This window comes from Phoca vitulina, unplaced genomic scaffold (genome assembly GCF_004348235.1).
Source record: "Phoca vitulina isolate PV1807 unplaced genomic scaffold, GSC_HSeal_1.0 scaffold2, whole genome shotgun sequence".
In the NCBI taxonomy this organism is placed as follows: domain Eukaryota; kingdom Metazoa; phylum Chordata; class Mammalia; order Carnivora; family Phocidae; genus Phoca; species Phoca vitulina.
The window spans coordinates 50,985,482-51,004,342 of NW_022589705.1; the positions used below are offsets into that span (position 1 = coordinate 50,985,482).

General features: G+C 37.9%; 1 protein-coding gene across 18 annotated transcripts in view; it reads left to right on the forward strand.

Moving 5' to 3' along the window:
- Positions 1-18,861, forward strand: part of DOCK7 (dedicator of cytokinesis 7) — a 215,382-nt gene that overhangs the window by 26,762 nt on the left and 169,759 nt on the right. For all 18 annotated transcript variants that reach the window (XR_004302160.1, XM_032427391.1, XM_032427399.1 and 15 more), the window contains exons 3-7: positions 8,916-9,091; positions 9,282-9,350; positions 13,497-13,626; positions 13,733-13,945; positions 14,303-14,388. Coding sequence is in view for 17 of the 18 variants with exons in the window: in XM_032427391.1 (XP_032283282.1) it covers positions 8,916-9,091; positions 9,282-9,350; positions 13,497-13,626; positions 13,733-13,945; positions 14,303-14,388 (674 nt within the window). In the remaining variant the exon portion in view is untranslated. The remainder of the gene's footprint in view (positions 1-8,915; positions 9,092-9,281; positions 9,351-13,496; positions 13,627-13,732; positions 13,946-14,302; positions 14,389-18,861) is intronic.

The window sequence follows — 18,861 nt, forward strand, 5'->3', positions numbered from 1 at the left end:
GGCATGAGGATAATCAGTTTTTAGAGAGAAAGCTCAAGCAGGGGTGGGGGCCTGGAGGGAGAGACAGAGGGAGAGAAAATCCCAAGCTGGCTCCGGCACTGGGCTCAGTCTCTTGACCCTGAGGTATGACCTGAGCCAAAATCAGGAGTCAGATGCTTAACCAACTGAGATACCCAGGTGCCCCAGGATAATCAATTTTGATAAAAAAACTGATACTTAGTAGTTATAGTAAGAATATGAATTAAAAATATACCTCCATTTGTCAAAAACTAAAAAAGTAATTAAGAGTGACGGGTAGAGTTATGTATTAACACTTTCCATTTAGGTATGAAAGGACACCAATTATTGAAAAAACATGGTATGCCAGAACATAACAGTTTGATTACCTTGTAATGAGATGTTTATAATGTTTGTATTAAAAATTTTAAAGATGGAGTTTACTTTTAACAACAGTAACATGCTGATGGGAGAAATTTTAGAATATATGGATTTCTTGGTGATTTCATTGTACATGGAGATGATCCTTTTAATACCCTCTCAGAGTCTTGAACTCCTTTTCTGTACTGATATTCTATGTCCTGTATTACACCTCAACTACTCACTTTCATAGTCATGCCCTAGATTTGGTCATTATAAATAATCGTAACCCCTCTAATCTCAGTTTTCTGTTTCTTGCTCTCTGACTGCTGCTTCTTACCTTTCTTACTCTCTTGTTCTGGTATCCTTTAAAATTTATTTTTATTTTTATTTTTAAGTAGGCTTCACACCCAGTGTGGGGCTTGAACTCATGACCCTGAGATTAAGAGTCAGTCGCATGCTGCACTGACTGAGCCAGCCGGGTGCCCCTCTTATACTGATGTCCTGACTCCAACTATCCTTCATCCCCAGAACGTAGAATCCGTGATCCTACTGACTTTTTCCTGTGCCTCACACTTTGATGTTTTCTTTTCTCTCCTTACCAAACTTAAATTATTTGATGATCGTTATAATGACTCTCTAGCATGTAACCTTGAATTCCTTAGCTTCTCATGTCATTGGCACAACCTCAGTGCTGTTCAAAATCCAGCTCTCTGCTTCCTTCATACCTGCACTTGTGCAGCTGCGTGTGGCTGGAGAAAAACATAATCCTCTTGACTGGTCTCACTCAGTTTATGACCACTCACTCAGGAAGGCTTTCACATTTCCAGGCAAATAGTATGTTTTCCTAGTTCATTCATTTCCCCACTATTTTAGTTGGCTTATTTCATGCGTCCTACTGTTAACCCCTAATCGCTTTTTCCCATTTTTACTCCTCAGATAACTTGGCTTCATATTGTACTTGTGAAAATTGAAGCAGTCAGAAAAGAACTTGAACATACTCCTACCACCATCTGTACCCATGTAGTCTACCTGTACACCTGTGACTCTAGATGAACCACTTGTGAACAAGCGGAGGGATTAGTCAGTCCCTACTTCACTCCGTTGTTGAAATACGGTCCTTTAGTAATTCTTCCTTCTCTTTTATCACCTTTCCTCTCTATTTACCTGATCATTCCCATCAGTATACAAACATGCTGTTATTTCTCCCATTTAAAAAAATCCTTCTCTTTTGCCATACTTTTCTGCCTGTGCCCAGCCCCCAGTATTTCTTTGCTCTTCTTTGCAACACAGTTCCTTCAAAGGATTGTCAGAGCTTGCTGACATCAATTTGTCTTCTTGTATTCTCTCTGATAAAGTACTTTTAAATTATGGGAATCTTTAAACATACACAGAAATAGAAAGACTAGTATAACCATTGATATTTTCTTACTTAATCACAATGCTGTTATCACACTTAACCAAAATTAATAGTAATTCCTTGGTATCATCTAATATCCAGTACATGTTAAATTTCCTTGATTATCTCATAAATATCTTTTTATAGTTGGTTTATTCAAATGGAGATCCACATAAAATCCACAGATAGAGTTTGGTTTTTAGATCACTTGTGTTAAAACAAAAACAAAAACAACAACTGAAGTAGTTTCTTCCTCCCCGAACTTCTAACTTTGTTTTTATGCCATTGAATTTGTTGAGAATATCAAATTAGTTGTCTTATAGAATTGCCTGCCTTGGGGAGCCTGGGTGGCTCAGTCGTTAAGCATCTGCCTTCAGCTCAGGTCATGATCCCAGGGTCTTGGGATCGAGTCCCACATCAGGCTCTCTGCTCAGTGGGGAGCCTGCTTCTCCCTCCACCTGCAGCTCCCCCTGCTTGTGCGCTCTCTCTCTCATTCTCTCTCTCTCTCTGACAAATAAATAAATAAAAATCTTTAGAATTGCCTGCCTTTTGGATTTTATATTTGCTTCCCTATAGATTTGTTTCTCTTATCTCCTTCATTTCCTGTAACTGATTAGGATTCTGGTTCAACTTTTTTGAAATTTCTTCCTTGTAGACTCATTTCTCTGTCATTCGTATTTCCTATAACTGATTAGATTCTGGTTTAACTTTTTTTTACCAGCCTTATTGAGTTTTAATCACATACCAGATAATTCACCCATTTAATTTACAAATCAGTGGATTTAATGTATTCACAGATATATGCAACCATCCCCACAGTTAATTTAGAACATTTTGATCACCTCAAAAAGAAACTCTTCAGCTATCACCCAGCCAAAACAACCTCTATCAAATACCAGAATTTTTGATGGTGCACCAGAAAGGATTGAAAGAGATCTTAACACTAAACATGTCAGCCAAATTCCAACAGAAGGATCGTTAAAGAAAGTATTGGAACATTGCCTATGAAAGGTTCTGTAGTGCTTCACTGTTGCTTCTCATCACCCTTTAACCCTGCTAATGGCCCAGCCACACTCTTTTTTTTTTTAAATATTTTATTTATTTATTTGTCAGGGAGAGAGAGAGAGAGTGCGCACAAACAGAGGGAGAAGTAGGCTCTCCGCCAAGCAAGGAGCCTGATGCAGGACTTGATCCCAGGACCCTCAACCGACTGAGTCACCCAGGCCTCCCCCAGCCACACTCTTTTATAAAATCATGTTGTAATCTTTTCCCTTGGGTCAGTAAATATAGGATCTTTCCTTGGAGTCTTACAAAGTAATTTATAGTTATAATCAGCTCATCACCACATTCCAAGACTAACCCAAGCAGCTGTCTCTGATGGGCATCAGAGGGAGGGGAGATAGTTGTAGCAAAAATAAATTTGATTCTGTGATCCAAGTCTAGCTAACACCACATCTAGAAAGCCAGTGACCTGTGTGAGTTTGGGAAACAAGATCGTTTATCCTATATTTGGTGTTTTTAAGAAAGTGTCATAGCTTCCTTCCCTACCCTAAGACTTACTCATGGTATGGTTGGTCATTCTTTGAGGAAAGATTAATTTTGAATTAGACATATGCAGAGACTCCCAGCTTTTGCCATTATTTTCATTGAATATTCATTTGTAACACTTTGAATCCTGAAAGGTATGCTGCCCTAGAAATAATACCTGGGCAGAGAAACATGACCTAAAAAGTTTTTTAAAATAGTTTACTTCAGTCAGTCAGTCAGTCTATCTATCTATCTATCTGTATTGCGGTAAAATATGTATAACAAAATTTATCATTTTAACCATTTCTAAGTGTATAATTCAATGGCATTAAGTGTATTCTCAATACCACTATCCATTTCCAGAAATTTTTCATTATCCGAAACTGAAGCCCTTTAGCCATTAAACAATAACTCCCGGTTGTCCCCTCCTCCCAGTCCCCAGTAACCTCTATTCTATTTCTATTTCTATAAATTTGTCTGTTCTATGTACCTTATAATGTGCAGTCATACGATATTTGTCTTTTTGTCTCTGGCTTGTTTCACTCAGCATTTCTTCAAAGGTTCGTCCACATTAAGACTCAATAATATAGCCTTGTATGTGTATACCACATTTTGTTTATCCATTCATCTGTTGATGGACATCGGGTTGTTTCCATGTTTTGTCTGTTGGTATTGCTGCTATGAACATGAGTGTACAAGTGATCTGAGTCTTCATTTGCAATTTTTGGGTGGAATACCTAGAGGTGGAGTTAGTAGATCATTTGGTAATTCTGTTTTTTGGTATGATTTTTTGGGAACATTCGAAAGGCTTCTGATTTCTTTATATACTCTCCTACACTTGTTTTCCATTTTTTTATAATAGCCATCATAATGGGTGTGAAGTAGTATCTATGTTTTTGATTTGCATTTCCTTCATCCCACAAATTTTATGTTATATTTTCATTTAGTTCAACGTATTTTTTAAATTTCACTTTTCAGACTTCTGTAATTCATGACTTACTTGGAAGTGTATTTAGTTTCTAAGTGTTTAGAGATTTTCCTTTATCTTTCTGTTGCTAATTTCTAATTTGATTGCATTATGGTCAGAGAACACACTCTGATTCCTTTAAAATTGTTGAGGTTGGTTTTATGGCTCAGGATATGGTTTGTCTTGGTATATGCTTTTGCTGCTTTTGAAAAGTATATTTATTCTGTTGCTATTGGGTGGAGTGTTCTATAAATGTCAGTTAAATCTTGTTGGTTGATGGTGCTGTTGAGTTTTACCATATCCTTGTTGGTTTTCTGTCCAGTTGTCTATCAGTTGTTGAGAGAGATGTCTTGAAGTCTCCAGTTTTAATTGTAGATATGTCTTATTTTTCCTTTCAGTTCTATTAATTTTTGCTTCACATAATTTATAGTTGTTGTTTAGTACATACACCTTTAAGATTGCTGTGTCTTCTTGTTGGATCATAGCTGTTATCATTAGGTAATGTCCCTTTTTATCTAGTACTTGTCTTTGCTCTGAGGTCTACTTTATCTGATTTTAATATAGCCACTTCAGAATTCTTTTGATTAATGTATACGTGGTATATCTTTATCCATTCTTCTGTTTTCAACCTCCTTATATTGTCTTATTTGAAGTGAATTTTTTGTACACCATACAGGTAGGTCATACTTTTAAACTCATTCTACTATTCTCTTATCTTTTAATTGGCGTATGTAGACCATTTACATTTAATGTTACTATTGTTTTCTTTTTTAATGTTTTATTTATTTATTCATGAAAGTCAGAGAGAGAGAGGCAGAGGCAGAGGCAGAGGAAGAAGCAGGCTCCCCGCCTAGCAGGGAGCCCGATGCAGGACTCGATCCCAGGACTCTGGGATCATGACCTGAGCCGAAGGCAGACGCTTAACCATCTGAGCCACCCAGGCACCCCAATGTTACTACTGTTTTGCTGGGGCTTTAGTCTGCCATTTTATTTTTTGTTTGTTCTCTCTGTTTTTTTTTAAATTAATTAATTTATTTGGGAGAGAGTGAGAGCGAGAGAGATCATAGAGGGAGAAGCAGACTCACTGCTAAGCAGGGAGCCTGATGTGGGGCTTGATCCCAGTACCCTGAGATCATGACCTGAGCCAAAGGCAGATGCTTAACTAACTGAGCCACCCAGGTGCCCCTGTTTTTTGTTTTTCTGTTTTCTTTTCCTATCTTGTGTGAATTATCTGAACATTTTTTAGAATTCCATTTTAATTTATCTACAGTCTTGTTGAGTGCATATCTTTGTACAGCCTTTTTAGTGGTTGCTTAGGGATTATATTTACATAATTTATCACACAACTAGTGTTGACATTTTAACAGTTTGAGTGAAGTCTAGAAATTTTATGTACCCTTCCATCTCTTTACCCTTTATTGTATTATATATAGACCTCCCCAGATACTATCCCAACAGTAAGAGGAAGAAATGCCTTGTTATTACTGAATGAGTAGATGTCCCTGTGTGGTCTCCACTGACACTGTGGAGGTGGGAGGCTCATACCTCCTAGTAGATATGAAAATCCCGGTTACCTACTCTGACTTCTTTTTTTTTTTTTTTTTAAGATTTTATTTATTTGACAGAGACAGCGAGAGAAGGAATACAAGCAGGGGGAGTGGGAGAGGGAGAAGCAGGCTTCCCACCGAGTAGGGAGCCTGATGTGGGGCTCGATCCCAGGACCCTGGGATCATGACCTGAGCCGGAGGCAGACGCTTAATGACTGAGCCACCCAGGCGTCCTCCTACTGTGACTTTTTTGATTCCATGCTTGGTGGGGAGTTTGGATGCCTTGTTACAGCTTTGTGAGGGTGAAGTTTAGCTTTCCACTTGGCCTTGCTTGCGTAGATATGGGTGGGTCCACAGTTTTTCATATAGTGTTTGGCTGAAGTAGAATGGTTATTGTCTAAAACCTTTCTGTTTTGCTGGGATGCCTGGGTGGCTCAGTCAGTTAGGCGTCTGCCTTTGGCTTGGGTTGTGGACCCGAGGGATTGAGCCCCGCATTGGGCTCCCTGCTCAGTGAGGAGCCTGCTTCAATCAATCCAATCACTCAATCTCTTCTATTTTGCTATGCTGCCTAAATAAATAAATAAATAAAAACTCTTCTATTTTGCTGTGCTGCCCCTCTCTTGGTCCTTTGGCTGGGGAGAACAGAATTTTGTTGGGGTTCCCCCCCAACCCACCCCATGGTGTGTCTGGTTTGTGAGCTTTCCTAGCTCCAAGCATGGAGTATATAAGGCAAAAAGAAATTTTAGCTAACTCCCTGTTGTACCATTTCTTGAGTCCCGAGATCCCTGCTGATTTGCCTTTTTCTCTACCTTTTTGAGTCTTCTGATGTTTATTTTATATAGACTGTCCAGCATTTATAGTTGTAATTAGTGGGAAGAATAGGGAAAATCTGTCTTCTTCCCGGAAATGGAAGTACGTCCTAGTGACTTTTAACGTTGAACACTTTTTTACGTGCTAACTGGCCATTCCTGTGTCTTCCTTTGTGAATGTCTTGTCAACTTTATCCCCCCATTTGAGAGGGTGGTTTGTCCTGTTATTATTGAGATGTAAGACTTATTTATATATTCTTGTTAAGTATGTTTTGTGAATATTTCCTTTTACTGTGGCCTTCTTAATTATCTTTTGATATGTCAGATTTTTCTCTTATAATTATTTCTGTGTCTAAGAAACCTTTGCCTGCTCCCAAATCATGAAGATGTTTTCCTATGTTTCCATCTAGCAGTTTTATGGTTTTAGTATTTGTATTTGTGTCCATGATTCATCTCAATTTAAATTTTGTGTATGTTGTAGTGTAAGGATTGAGATTCATTCCCCCCCAGTATAGATACCCTGTTTTTTCAGCAATTATGGTTGAAGAATATTCTGTTTTCTATTGAATTGCTTCTTTCCCTGTATTAAGAACAGGGATACTATATGATGTATAAACTATACATCATGATAGTATATGATATACTTGAGAGAATAGGTAAGATAGAATGCTTGAGAGAAAAACCAGGAATTGTAGAGCTTGAAGACCCATTTTTAAATTTTGTACTGTCTTTAGTGGCTATTTCATTTTCAGGAGTTGTTTGAGTTCTTTGAGCACAAATGCCCTTATTTGTAGAACTGAAATATTAACTTTCTCTAACTTACAGGGTTTGGGAGAGGTTTTGAATGAGAAAAACACTCAAATGAGTGTTTATGATGTGCTAGTCATTATTTTACTTAACTATCTATAAAATGTTGCTTTACCTGTTGGGGGTTGTTCAATTCAAAGCATCATAGATTAAAGCACCTTCTATTTTGTAACACGTACCTGCAAGTCTCAGTGTTTTTACCCAGTTGACATCTTGAGAAATTGCATGTTCTTATTTTCATTGGTCCACAACTGCACATTTGTTATATAATTCTTCACAGTTTTGCTTACTATTTTTTCTCATGTTAGTAAGAAGTAAGGTATCTTATTAAAATGTATAATTTCAGCTTGGCTAAGGAATTCTGTGAATATTCTATTACTGCTAATAGATACTTTTAATAGACTTTGTGTATTACTTTCCTGTGGCTGCTGGAACAAATTACCACAAACTGTGTGGCTTAAAACAACAGGAATTTATTCTCTCACAGTGCTGGAGTCCAGAGTCTGATATCAGTGGGCAGAAGTCAAGGTTTTGGTGAGGTTACACTCCCTTCAGAGACTCCTTTCAGAATCAGTTCCTTGCCTCGTCCAGATCTGGTGGCTGCTTGAGGCCGTATCATTCTGTCTTTAAGGCCAGAATCTTTAAATTTCTCTTTGCTATGTCTTCATATGGCTTTATCCTCTGTGTGCCCCAAATTCCCTATGTCTCCATATGAGGATATATATGATTGTACTTGCACTTAGGACCCACTCATATAATCCAGGATAATGTCCCCATTTTAAGATCCTTAATCATATCTTCAAATACTCTTTTATTTGTATTTATTTGTTTATTTTGCCATATAAGGTCCATGGGTTGGGATGTGGAGATCTTTGGAGGGCCATTTTCAGCCTACTACAGACTGGTTATATATTTTTACTAGAATAATCAACAGTAAGAACAAATAAAGTAAAAGCGCTCCTTATAAACTTAGCAGTGACAATTCCAAAGATATAAAAAAGAAAAAAAGAATCCTTCCAATGAGCATGTTGTCATCGTAAAGTATTCTAAAACTGTTAATTATCATTACTGATTTTATGTGAGGAGAATGGACAAAGTCTAAGCGAGAAGATTAAAGTATTGACCCAAAAGTATAAACAAGTATAAGAAGGCCAACACCGGGGCGCCTGGATGGCTCAGACGGTTAAACGTCTGCCTTTGGCTCAGGTCATGATTCCAGGGTCCTGGGATCAAGCCCCACATCTCCCTCTCCCTCTGCCTGCTCTTTCCCCTGCTTGCACACTCTCTCTCTCTCTGTCAAAAATAAAAAAAAAAAAAAAACAGAAGGCCAACACCTTGTTTCTTTAGTGCATCTGGCTGAATCGCTGCTGACATTTTAGAAATAACTAGGTTAAAAACATGTATTTTTAAAAACAATAAATTTCCTTTGCTTAAAGTTTTAAAATTTTTATATCCACCTCTCCCTTTCTACCTACCTCTCATACCCACCCCTCTTTATAAAGGTGCCCCTTACTGAAGCAGTGGACCCAGTGGATTTGGAAGAATACCTCATTACTCATCCTTTAGCTGTGGATTCTGGGCCTTTAAGAGATTTGATTGAGTTCCCTCCAGATGATATCGAAGTTGTTTATAGTCCTAGGGACTGCAGAACCCTGGTGTCAGCTGTACCTGAAGAAAGGTAAGGCGACATTTACATATTTTTGGTTTAAGTTTAACTATGGAAAGGCTACCTTCCTTGATTCTGTTTAGATCCTATTTCTTATGGTAGTATTGTTTCCTATTATATGAACAAGAACTGAAGCAACCAAATTCACAAACATCAGTGCTTTCCTTACTAAATTACAAATTTATTTTCTTTTTTAAACTAGTGAAATGGATCCACATGTTAGAGATTGTATAAGAAGTTATACAGAGGACTGGGCAGTCGTGATCAGAAAGTAAGTCATAGGTTTATTATAACATTAAGAAATGCTGAGTAGAATCTATAAATGGATTAAGGTAGATTAATAATAAGTATGAGACCTGAACATTCATTTAAAAAAATAGCTGAAGAAACAAAAGAAGGACCTTTTTTATGTAGATATTTTCTCCTTAGGAGTTCTGCAATTACTGTGGCCTACATCACTTAACTTTCTGTATAAAATAATAGGTTTATCAGTAGTATTTCTATATTATCATAGATCATTAATAACTAATAATATGTAATTATAATAATTTATGGTCTAACTCTTCTGGGAAATCATGGATAGGTATTGATGAATAATTTGCATTTCTCAAAAAGAATCCAGTTTATTGAAACTTAAATGATTAAGTTAAATTGAATAGCCAGCTTTCCAGATCAAGCTGTTTGAAAGGTCCCCACGCTTTATTAACTAACTAAATATTTATAGGTCCTTGACCAGTATATCGAATCAGGTAAATATTTTTAAAAAATAATGTTTTGTTCTACCACAAAATTTCTTTTCTTTCTTTTTTTTTTTTAAGATTTTATTCATTTGAGACACAGATACAGAGAGAGAGAGAGCATGAGCAGGGGGAGGGGCAGAGGGAGAGGGAGAAGCAGGCTCCCCGCTGAGCCAGGAGCCCGATATGGGACTCGATCGCAGGACCCTGGGATCATGACCTGAGCCGAAGGCAGACACTTAACCATCTGAGCCACCCAGGCGCCCCACAAAATTTATTTTTCTAATGGATGGTGTTTGAGATATAAAATCAGATTAAGAAAAAAAAGTTAAGTTTCCTTTGCTAATTTTAATTTGCATAATGAAGAGTCTTCATCCTGAAAATTCTTAGCCTTATTTTATTTTTCTAAAGGAAAAATAAATGTCCGAAGTAGGGGAGAATTCTGTTATGACATAGTTTTCAGAAACTGAAGTTATCTGTGCTAAATTGTACTTGCAATGGTCTTGTATCCTTGGCTTATTGTTTTGCCCCTATGGTTGCTGTCTTATTTCACTGGGTTTAATATTGTGCTAAGCATCACTTGGGGATACTGCTGACATGCTTTTTAGTTTTAGTGTGACCTAATAAAAGCACAGTCTGCTACCCTTTATAAAGAAGAGCTGTTTTTATGAACTTACCATTTTGATAAGTATTCCAATAGGTAGATTTTAGACACTACTGAAGAAAACTGTCCCTCTGTTGGGTAACTCAGAAGTCTTTATCTCTATACATGTATGTTGGAAACTTCTAATTAGAAATCTTAATATAAAGAGATTAGTTGTAAAACATTAATCTCAGAATCATGGAGTTTGCTACTTAACTCTCATTATGGGGTTGCTGACCTTGGTTTAGGCAAGAGGGTAAGGTAGTTAATATTTTTGGGTACTTACTGTGTATCGAGCATTTTATTGAGCACTTGACACTCATCTCAGTTCCATCTTAAAGTTCCAACAGATGACATAGCTCAGGCTCAGAGTAGTTAAATAATGTCTTTGAGGTCCCACAGCCAGAAAGTGGGATAGCCTGGATTAGAACCTAGGGACATCGGGTTCTAATGCTTAAATTTTTTCTGTTACATCAGATATTATTTTGTTTATTATGTGTAGTAGTAAATGACAAAAGGGGCACTTTTGTTGGGCTACAGGTTTTAAAGTATCCCTGGAAGATAGAAGATAGGGTGCGATTGGAACATAAGAGAAAACCACAGTACAGAATAATCTAAGGAGAAGATATATGTAAAAACCTCAGTAGGGTTGTAAGCTCAGAAGTAGTAAATTCAGGCAATGGAATGGGGGCCTGGGGTACTGTTGGACATTTGGTTACTTTGACCCCTGTACCATGTTTGCACAGGAGTGCCTGCAGAGAGATCGGTGTCTTTTTTTAGAGCAGTGATTTTGGGGGCTTGAGCTGATAATATAGTGCTCAGGGTGGGCATGCCTTGGAAGAAGGAGCCTCTCATACCGAGAAGAGTGGATACTGGCAGATTCTGCCTGACAGCATGATTGCCTCTTCTCCACAACCGCCAGATACGGGCTGAGCTGAACAGATACAGTGTTTTCAGGCGGATATGGGCTTACAGATTTAAAAATGAGCACATAATCCAGAATGACAACTATTTGATGAAAACCAGCATGCTTCAAAGAGAATTATCAATCTATAAATAACAGAACAATTTAAAGTTGGAAGTAGTTAGAACACAGATCAAAACCTGTAAGTGTAATTAATATCCTCAAGGATATATGAAAGGATATGGTAGACATATGAAAATCAATTAGTTATCTTTGGAAATTAATATTTTATTCAGTGAAAAAATATTAAAAACTCAGCAGATGGGCTTAATGGCGGAGTGGACGTGACTGAGGAGTGGAATACTATGCCATAAGATGAAACCACACCATTCGTCTGTAATTCAGCAGAGAAGCATAAAGGGACAGAAAGTACTTCATTTATTTATTCATTCAACAAATACTTACTCAGAGTCTGGTATGTGCCAGGCGCTATGCTAAGCTGTGATGATATGGCAGTCAACAATTCCCTGCCCTCATGGAGCTTACTTTCTAGTTGGGGATGAGGGCAATGGACAATAAACAAACACAGATAAATATTAATAGGTATGGTGGAGGTAACTCTTATGGAAAAAAAAAAAGTAGGGTGAGAAGGATAGGGAGACCGAAGAAGAGTGGCTAAATTTCCTACTTTGTAAACTAATCAGAAGAGACCTGACTGATAAGGTGAATTTGAGCAAAGACCCGAAGGAAGTAAGGGAGTGAGCCCTCTGGATATCTGGCGGAAGATATTATTAGGCAGAGGGAAGAATAGCACATGCAAATGCTGCATACTGGAAGCATGCTAGGAATATTCAAGGAATAGCAAAGAGGTCAGTGTGGCCGGAATAGAATAAATGAGGGACAGAGCCGAGATACGAGGTCCTAGCAATGGTGGTCTGTGTGTGGGGTTGGATAGAGAGCCTTATGGCAACCAGCTAGAGGTCAGAGTGATAATTTAGAAGAGTATTGATCATGAATCATGTCATTCTTCTCAGTTCTTGTGAATTTTATACTGTCAATATTTTAGGACATAAAGGAGGTAGAATGCAACACTTTTCTGGTTTATTAGAGCAGCTTAGACAAGCAACTTTACAAATTAAGGAACTTAAAGCATTTTATGAAAGATTAAAGCATCTGTTTTTGAATAAAACCTTTCATGTTACTGTATTGAGTATCTTTTTTTTAGTTCTTTCAAAGAAAAATGCATTCTTTTATTTTGTGATTATACTGGGATATGAACATCATGTAGCTGCTATTTTAATATCTTTAGCAACAAGACACAATATGAATGATTCATATCAAGTGTGATTCTTTACTGTTTCATAAATTCACTAGTGGCAAGAACCATATCATCCTCTGGTAATCATAATTGTTTTTGCTCCAATTAAAATTTTCCCCAGTTGGACTATATGAGGTATGGAACAGTAATTGCTCTTTGATCTTAGTGTGTGCTTAATGCTCTTGGATAGTGGGTTGTTAGGAAAGAAGGTTACATTAGTTTAAGAGTTATTCTAAGTCTAATATATATATTATGTAGCAATATATGTTAACTAATAGATGTATACAATGGTGTAGATCTTGCGGTTTTTCCTTTTAAGAGTCTGCAGCTTTAGCTTGTTTCAGATCTTTTATACATAATGACATATAGGAACTTTATTTGGCTATTTGAAATTTTGAGATTCAATGCTTTATATTTTTCTGCCTTTTAAAAATTTACGTTGTTATGAATGCAGTATATATTTTCTACTCTCTCATTTTATTCTTTAGCCTGGCTTCCCATCCTTTCTTTTTACTGAAAACAAAAAATATTATCTGAATTGGAAGTACAACTTAAGTTATATATACATGGTTGTCGTGGAAAGAAGACTATGACTTACTTTTGGAATGTCCTAATCTGCTCTCTAGTTGGAGTAAAGGAACTTTGAACGGAAGTCTTCTTAAACTTCTGGTTAAATGTTTAACATAATCAAAACTGCTGGAATGTATCCTTATTAATGTAAAGAAATAATACAGAGAACAGTTGGCTTGTTACATAATGATGAAAGTGGAAAATTTCCAAAACTGACATTTACTTAACTATTTTATTTTGAATAGGTATCATAAACTGGGAACAGGATTTAATCCTAATACATTAGATAAACAGAAAGAAAGGCAAAAAGGTTTGCCAAAACAGGTCTTTGAATCCGATGAAGCTCCAGATGGCAACAACTACCAGGATGAGCAAGTAATACCTTTATTTTTAAATGACTAAAAGAAATTATTTTAAGGTAGTTTATTTTTTTATTTCTTTATTAAATAAATATATTTATGTTTAATGTTTTGCATGACAGGATGATCTTAAAAGACGTTCAATGTCAATAGATGATACTCCAAGGGGTAGCTGGGCGTGCAGTATTTTTGACTTGAAAAATTCACTTCCTGATGCTTTGCTTCCCAACTTGCTTGATCGCACTCCCAATGAAGAAATAGACCGTCAGAATGATGACCAAAGGAAATCCAACCGCCACAAGGAACTCTTTGGTCTGCATCCGTCACCAGATGAGGTATCGATATTTAGATATAAAGAAGTAGATGATTATTAAGATAAGTATTTTGGGAGTATTGTATATAGTATAATAATATAGGGAATAAAACTTAACTGAAACATAGGTATAATTTTTAGTAAATGAAATACACTTTTTATTTGAGTGAATATATTTAATATATAACCAAGTGTAACTTCTATGAGTTGAGCACACTTAGGATCTAATGACTTCTGTTTGAGGGTAAATCGGTCCTTGTTTTCTGTACTCAGTTGTGAAGACTCAAAGTATTAGATTAATAAAATAAGTACTTAAAAAATTATAAAGAGTTGAAATATGGTAAGAATGTTCATTTTAACGTTGCTTGTCAATTTGTAGGAGGAGCCAATAGAACGACTTAGTGTTCCTGATGTGCCCAAAGAGCACTTTGGTCAGAGACTTCTTGTAAAATGTTTATCACTCAAGTGAGTATTTATTTATTGTATAACTTTTATTTTTCAAAAAATATTTTGAGTATTAGTATGACAAAATCCTAGTAGATTATATGCTTGTATTTGTGTCCATTTGAGAAGTATTGTTCTTCTGTACATAATTTCATTTATTTATTTATGTAAAAAGATTTTATTTATTTATTTTGACAGAGAGAGAGAGAGACAGTGAGAGAGGGAACACAAGCAGGGGGAGTGGGAGAGGGAGAAGCAGGCTTCCCGCAGAGCAGGGAGCCTGACGTGGGGCTTGATCCCAGGACCCTGGGATCATGACCCGAGCCGAAGGCAGACGCTTAACGACTGAGCCACCCAGGCGCCCCTATTCATTTATTTTTTTAAAAGATTTTATTTATTTATTTGACAGAGAAAGACACAGCGAGAGAGGGAACACAAGCAGGGGGAGTGTCAGAGGGAGAGGGAGAAGCAGGCTTCCCACTGAGCAGGGAGCCCATTGCGGGGCTCGATCCTAGGACCCTGGGATCATGACCTGAGCCAAAGGCAGACGCTTAATGACTGAGCCACCCTGGCCCCCCTATACATAATTTTAAATGCTACTAAGCATTAAAACTGTTGTATGAAGCTGAGCTTAAGAGCATTTTTGGCTCACAGGTGGAGATGACTCTTTGTCACAGCTATATATAAAACTTGAAAGCATTTCCTTTTTTTTTTTTTAAGATTTTATTTGTTTATTTGTCAGAGAGAGAGAGCACAAGCAGGGGGAGTGGCAGGCAGAGGGAGAGGGAGAAGCAGGCTCTCCACTGAGCAAGGAGCCTGACGTGGGGCTTGATCCCAGGGTCCTGGGATCATGACCTGAGCCTAAGGCAGATGCTTAACCGACTGAGCCACCCAGGTGCCCCGAAAGGCATTTCCTAAGTATCTTGTGTTTACCAGATGCTGTACTTGGCTTGGGGAATATAAAGGCAAAGTAGCTTTTCCCTTAAGAGATGATTATACATTTGTTACATAGTAGGCTTTGTGTTTTTTTTTTAAGATTTTTAAGTATATATTTCTTTATGTAAAAAGTTAAATGGCTTCTGATCTAACATCATCAAAGTGATTTGATAGTTAATTACTAGTTCTGACTTAAGATAAAGGAAGTTTCAATCCATAGAACTTTCTAAAAGCAGCAACTCATAGGGATAGACCACTTCTATGTCTGGATAACTTGGACAGTTTCCTTCCTTTGAAAGTTAAGGTATTACATATTTAGTTAGATTTATCTAGACACCTGTTAGTGCTTTAGTGCATTGAGTCTTTTGAATATCAGGACAGCTAATATCAGTTATGATATAATTTCTGTATAAAATTCACCCTTTTAAAAGTCAGTGGTTTACTTACTTCTTATTAAAATTTTAATTCTAGTATAGTTAACAAATGGCATTGTATTATTTTCGGGTGTACAATATAGTGATTCAGTAATTCTGAGTATTACTCAGTGCTCATCATGGTAAGTGTACTCTTAATCCCCTTCACCTATTTCACCCATCCGCCAACCCACCACCCCTCTGGTAACTATCAGTTTGTTCTCTATAGTTAAGTCTGTTTTTTGGTTTGTGTCTTTTTGTTGTTGTTGTTTGTTTTGTTTTTTAAATTCCACATATAATTGAAGTCATTTGGTTTTTGTCTTTCACTGAGTTATTTCACTTAGCATTATATTCTCTCTGTTTCTTTCTTCTCTTGCTCACTTCTTTTTTTGGGTAAAGATTTATTTATTTGAGAGAGAGAGAGAGAGCATGCATGAGTTGGGGGAGGGGCAGAGGGCGAGAGAGAGAGAGAGAGAGAGAGAGAGAAATCTCAAGCGGACTCTGCGCTGAGCATGGAGCCCAATCTGTGCTTGATCTCATGACCCTGAGGTCATGACCTGAGCTGAAATCATGAGTTGATTGCATAACCAGCTGAGCCACCCAGGCTCCCCTTTTGTTCACATCTCTCATGATTTTCTGGCTTTCTTTAGTGATATACTTGGATTCCTTTCTCTTTATTTTTTGCATATCTATTACTGGTTTTTAATGTGTGGTTAGTTAAGTTTGTGTATAACATCTTATGCATAAGCAGTCCATATTAAGTTGATGGTTACTTAAGTTTGAATCCATTCTTTACTTCCCCCCACCCCCAGATTTTAGGTATATGGTATCATACTTTACATCTTTTTATTTTGTGAATCTCTTGCCTGACTTTTACAGATGTACTTAATTTTACTGTTTTTGTGCTTCCTTCTTTTCTTACTCCTGCTTATGGTCTTTCCTTTCCACTCTAAGAATCACCCTTAACATTTCTTGTAGGGCTAGTTTAGTGGTCATGAATTCTTTTAACTTTTGTTTGTCTGGGAACCTCTTTACTCTCATTCTATTCTGAATGATAGCCTTGCTGGATAAAATATTCTTGGCTGCAGGTTTTTTTCTTTCAGCCCTTTGAATATATCATGCTACTCACTTCTGGCCTGCAAAGTTTCTGCTAAAAAATCAGCTGATAGCCTTATGGGTTTTTTCTTGTATGTAACTGTTTTCTTTTCTCTTGCTGCTTTTAAAATTCTCTGTCAGTACCTTTTCCATTTTAATTACTCTGTGTCTTGGTGTGGACCTCCTGCGGTTGGTTTTCTTGGTGCCTCTCTGTGCCTCCTCGATTTAGATTTCTGTTTCCTTCCCCAGGTTTGGGAAGGTTTCAGCTATTATTTCTTTGAATAAATTTTCTGCCCCCTTTCCTTTCTCTTCTCCTTCTGGGATCCCTATGATGCGAATGTTACTATGCTTGATGGTGTCACTGAGTTCTGTAAGTTTCTTTTCATTTTTTATTATTTTTTTTCCTCTCTTTTATTCAGCTTGATTGCTTTCCATTACTCTGTTCTCCAGGTCACTGATCCCTTCTTCTGCTTCCTCTAGTCTACTATTTATCCCATCTAGTGTATTTTTAATTTCAGTTACTGAGTTCTTTGTCTTTGATTCTTTTTTTTTTTTATGTTTTCTGTCTCTTTGTTGAGTGTCTCACTGAGGTCCTGCCCTCTTTTCTTGAGTCCCATAAATATCTTTATGACCATTACTTTAAATTCTCTATCGGATGTATTACTTATCTCATTTTTGTTTAGTTCTCTTGCTGTGATTTTGTCCTGATTATTTCATTTGGTACATATTCCTGTGTCTCATTTTGTCTAACTCTTTGTATCTAGGTCTGTGTTAGGAACGTCAGCTACGTCTCCTACTCTTGAAAGTAGTGGCTTATGAAGAAGAGGTCCTGTAGTGCCCTGCAGTGCATTGTCTCCTGTTCACCAGAACCCAGTGATTCAGGAGGTCTCCTATATGATGCATGTGTCCTGCTGTCATGGCTGAGCTGCTTTTGCCCTCAGTCCAGTTATCTGCAATGGCTCTCTTTGCCTGTTGTGGGCAGGGTTTGGTCCCTGCGTTATTAGTCGGATGGTCTGAGGCTGCCTTGGGCTTAAGCTGAGTAAGACCAGGCATTTGCCAGAGATGTAGTAGCACTGAACTGCAGGGCACTTTCCCTGTGTTGTCTCCCGAGAAACTTTCCTTGGTGGTTGAGGCCTGCAGTCAGATCAGCTGTCTGCCCCTAGCCCACTGCTTGGGCACAGTGGGATTGGTGTGTGTGGTTATCTTTCCCTTTCCCTAGGGTAGGAGTTACTTTGGAGTGGTCCTGGCCCCTGTTGGGGCTCCTTGCACACTGCCAGGCTTATGGCATTGCTTTGGATGGGTTCTGGTCAAGGGCATATTGCAGGGGGCAGGTCTGCAGGAGAATGAAGAGGCACAGTGTGCTGTTAGCAAGTTAGGTGGACAGTTGGAGCTGTGCTGGTTCCTGTAGGTATCTAGGCTGGGGGGTGGAGAGGGAAATGGCACCCACTAGCTTCTTTGTTCCTGCAGAGGTCTTTCAATGATCCCTGTTCCTCTGGCACATGCTCTGAGATTAGTAAACAAATTTCCTTTCTGTATACACCAGAAATTTTTCTTTTCCTTTTTTTTTAAAGGTTATTTTTAAATTTATTTTTGAAGATTTTATTTATTTATTTGAGAGAGCAAGCGAGAAAGAGAGCATGAACGGGAGGGAGGGGCAGAGGGAGAGGGAGAAACAGACTCCCTGCTGAGCAGGGAGCCCGATGCGGGGCTCCATCCCAGAACACTGGGATCATGACCTGAGCTGAAGGCAGACGCTTAACCGGCTGAGCCACCCAGGCGCCCCATACACCAGAAATTTTTCAAACTGCTCCATCTATGCTGTAAAATCTGAGGGTCTGGGGCGCCTGGGTATAGCAGTAAGTTAAGCAACCGACTCTTGGTTTTGGCTCAGGTCTTGATCTCAGGGTCATGGGATCGAGCCCTGAGTCCAGCTCTGCACTCAGGGCGGAATCTGCTTAAGTTTTTTTCTCCCTTTCCCTCTGTGCCCCCCCCCCCCCCATGCATGCATGCTTTCTCTCTCAAATAAATAAATAAATAAATAAATAAAAAA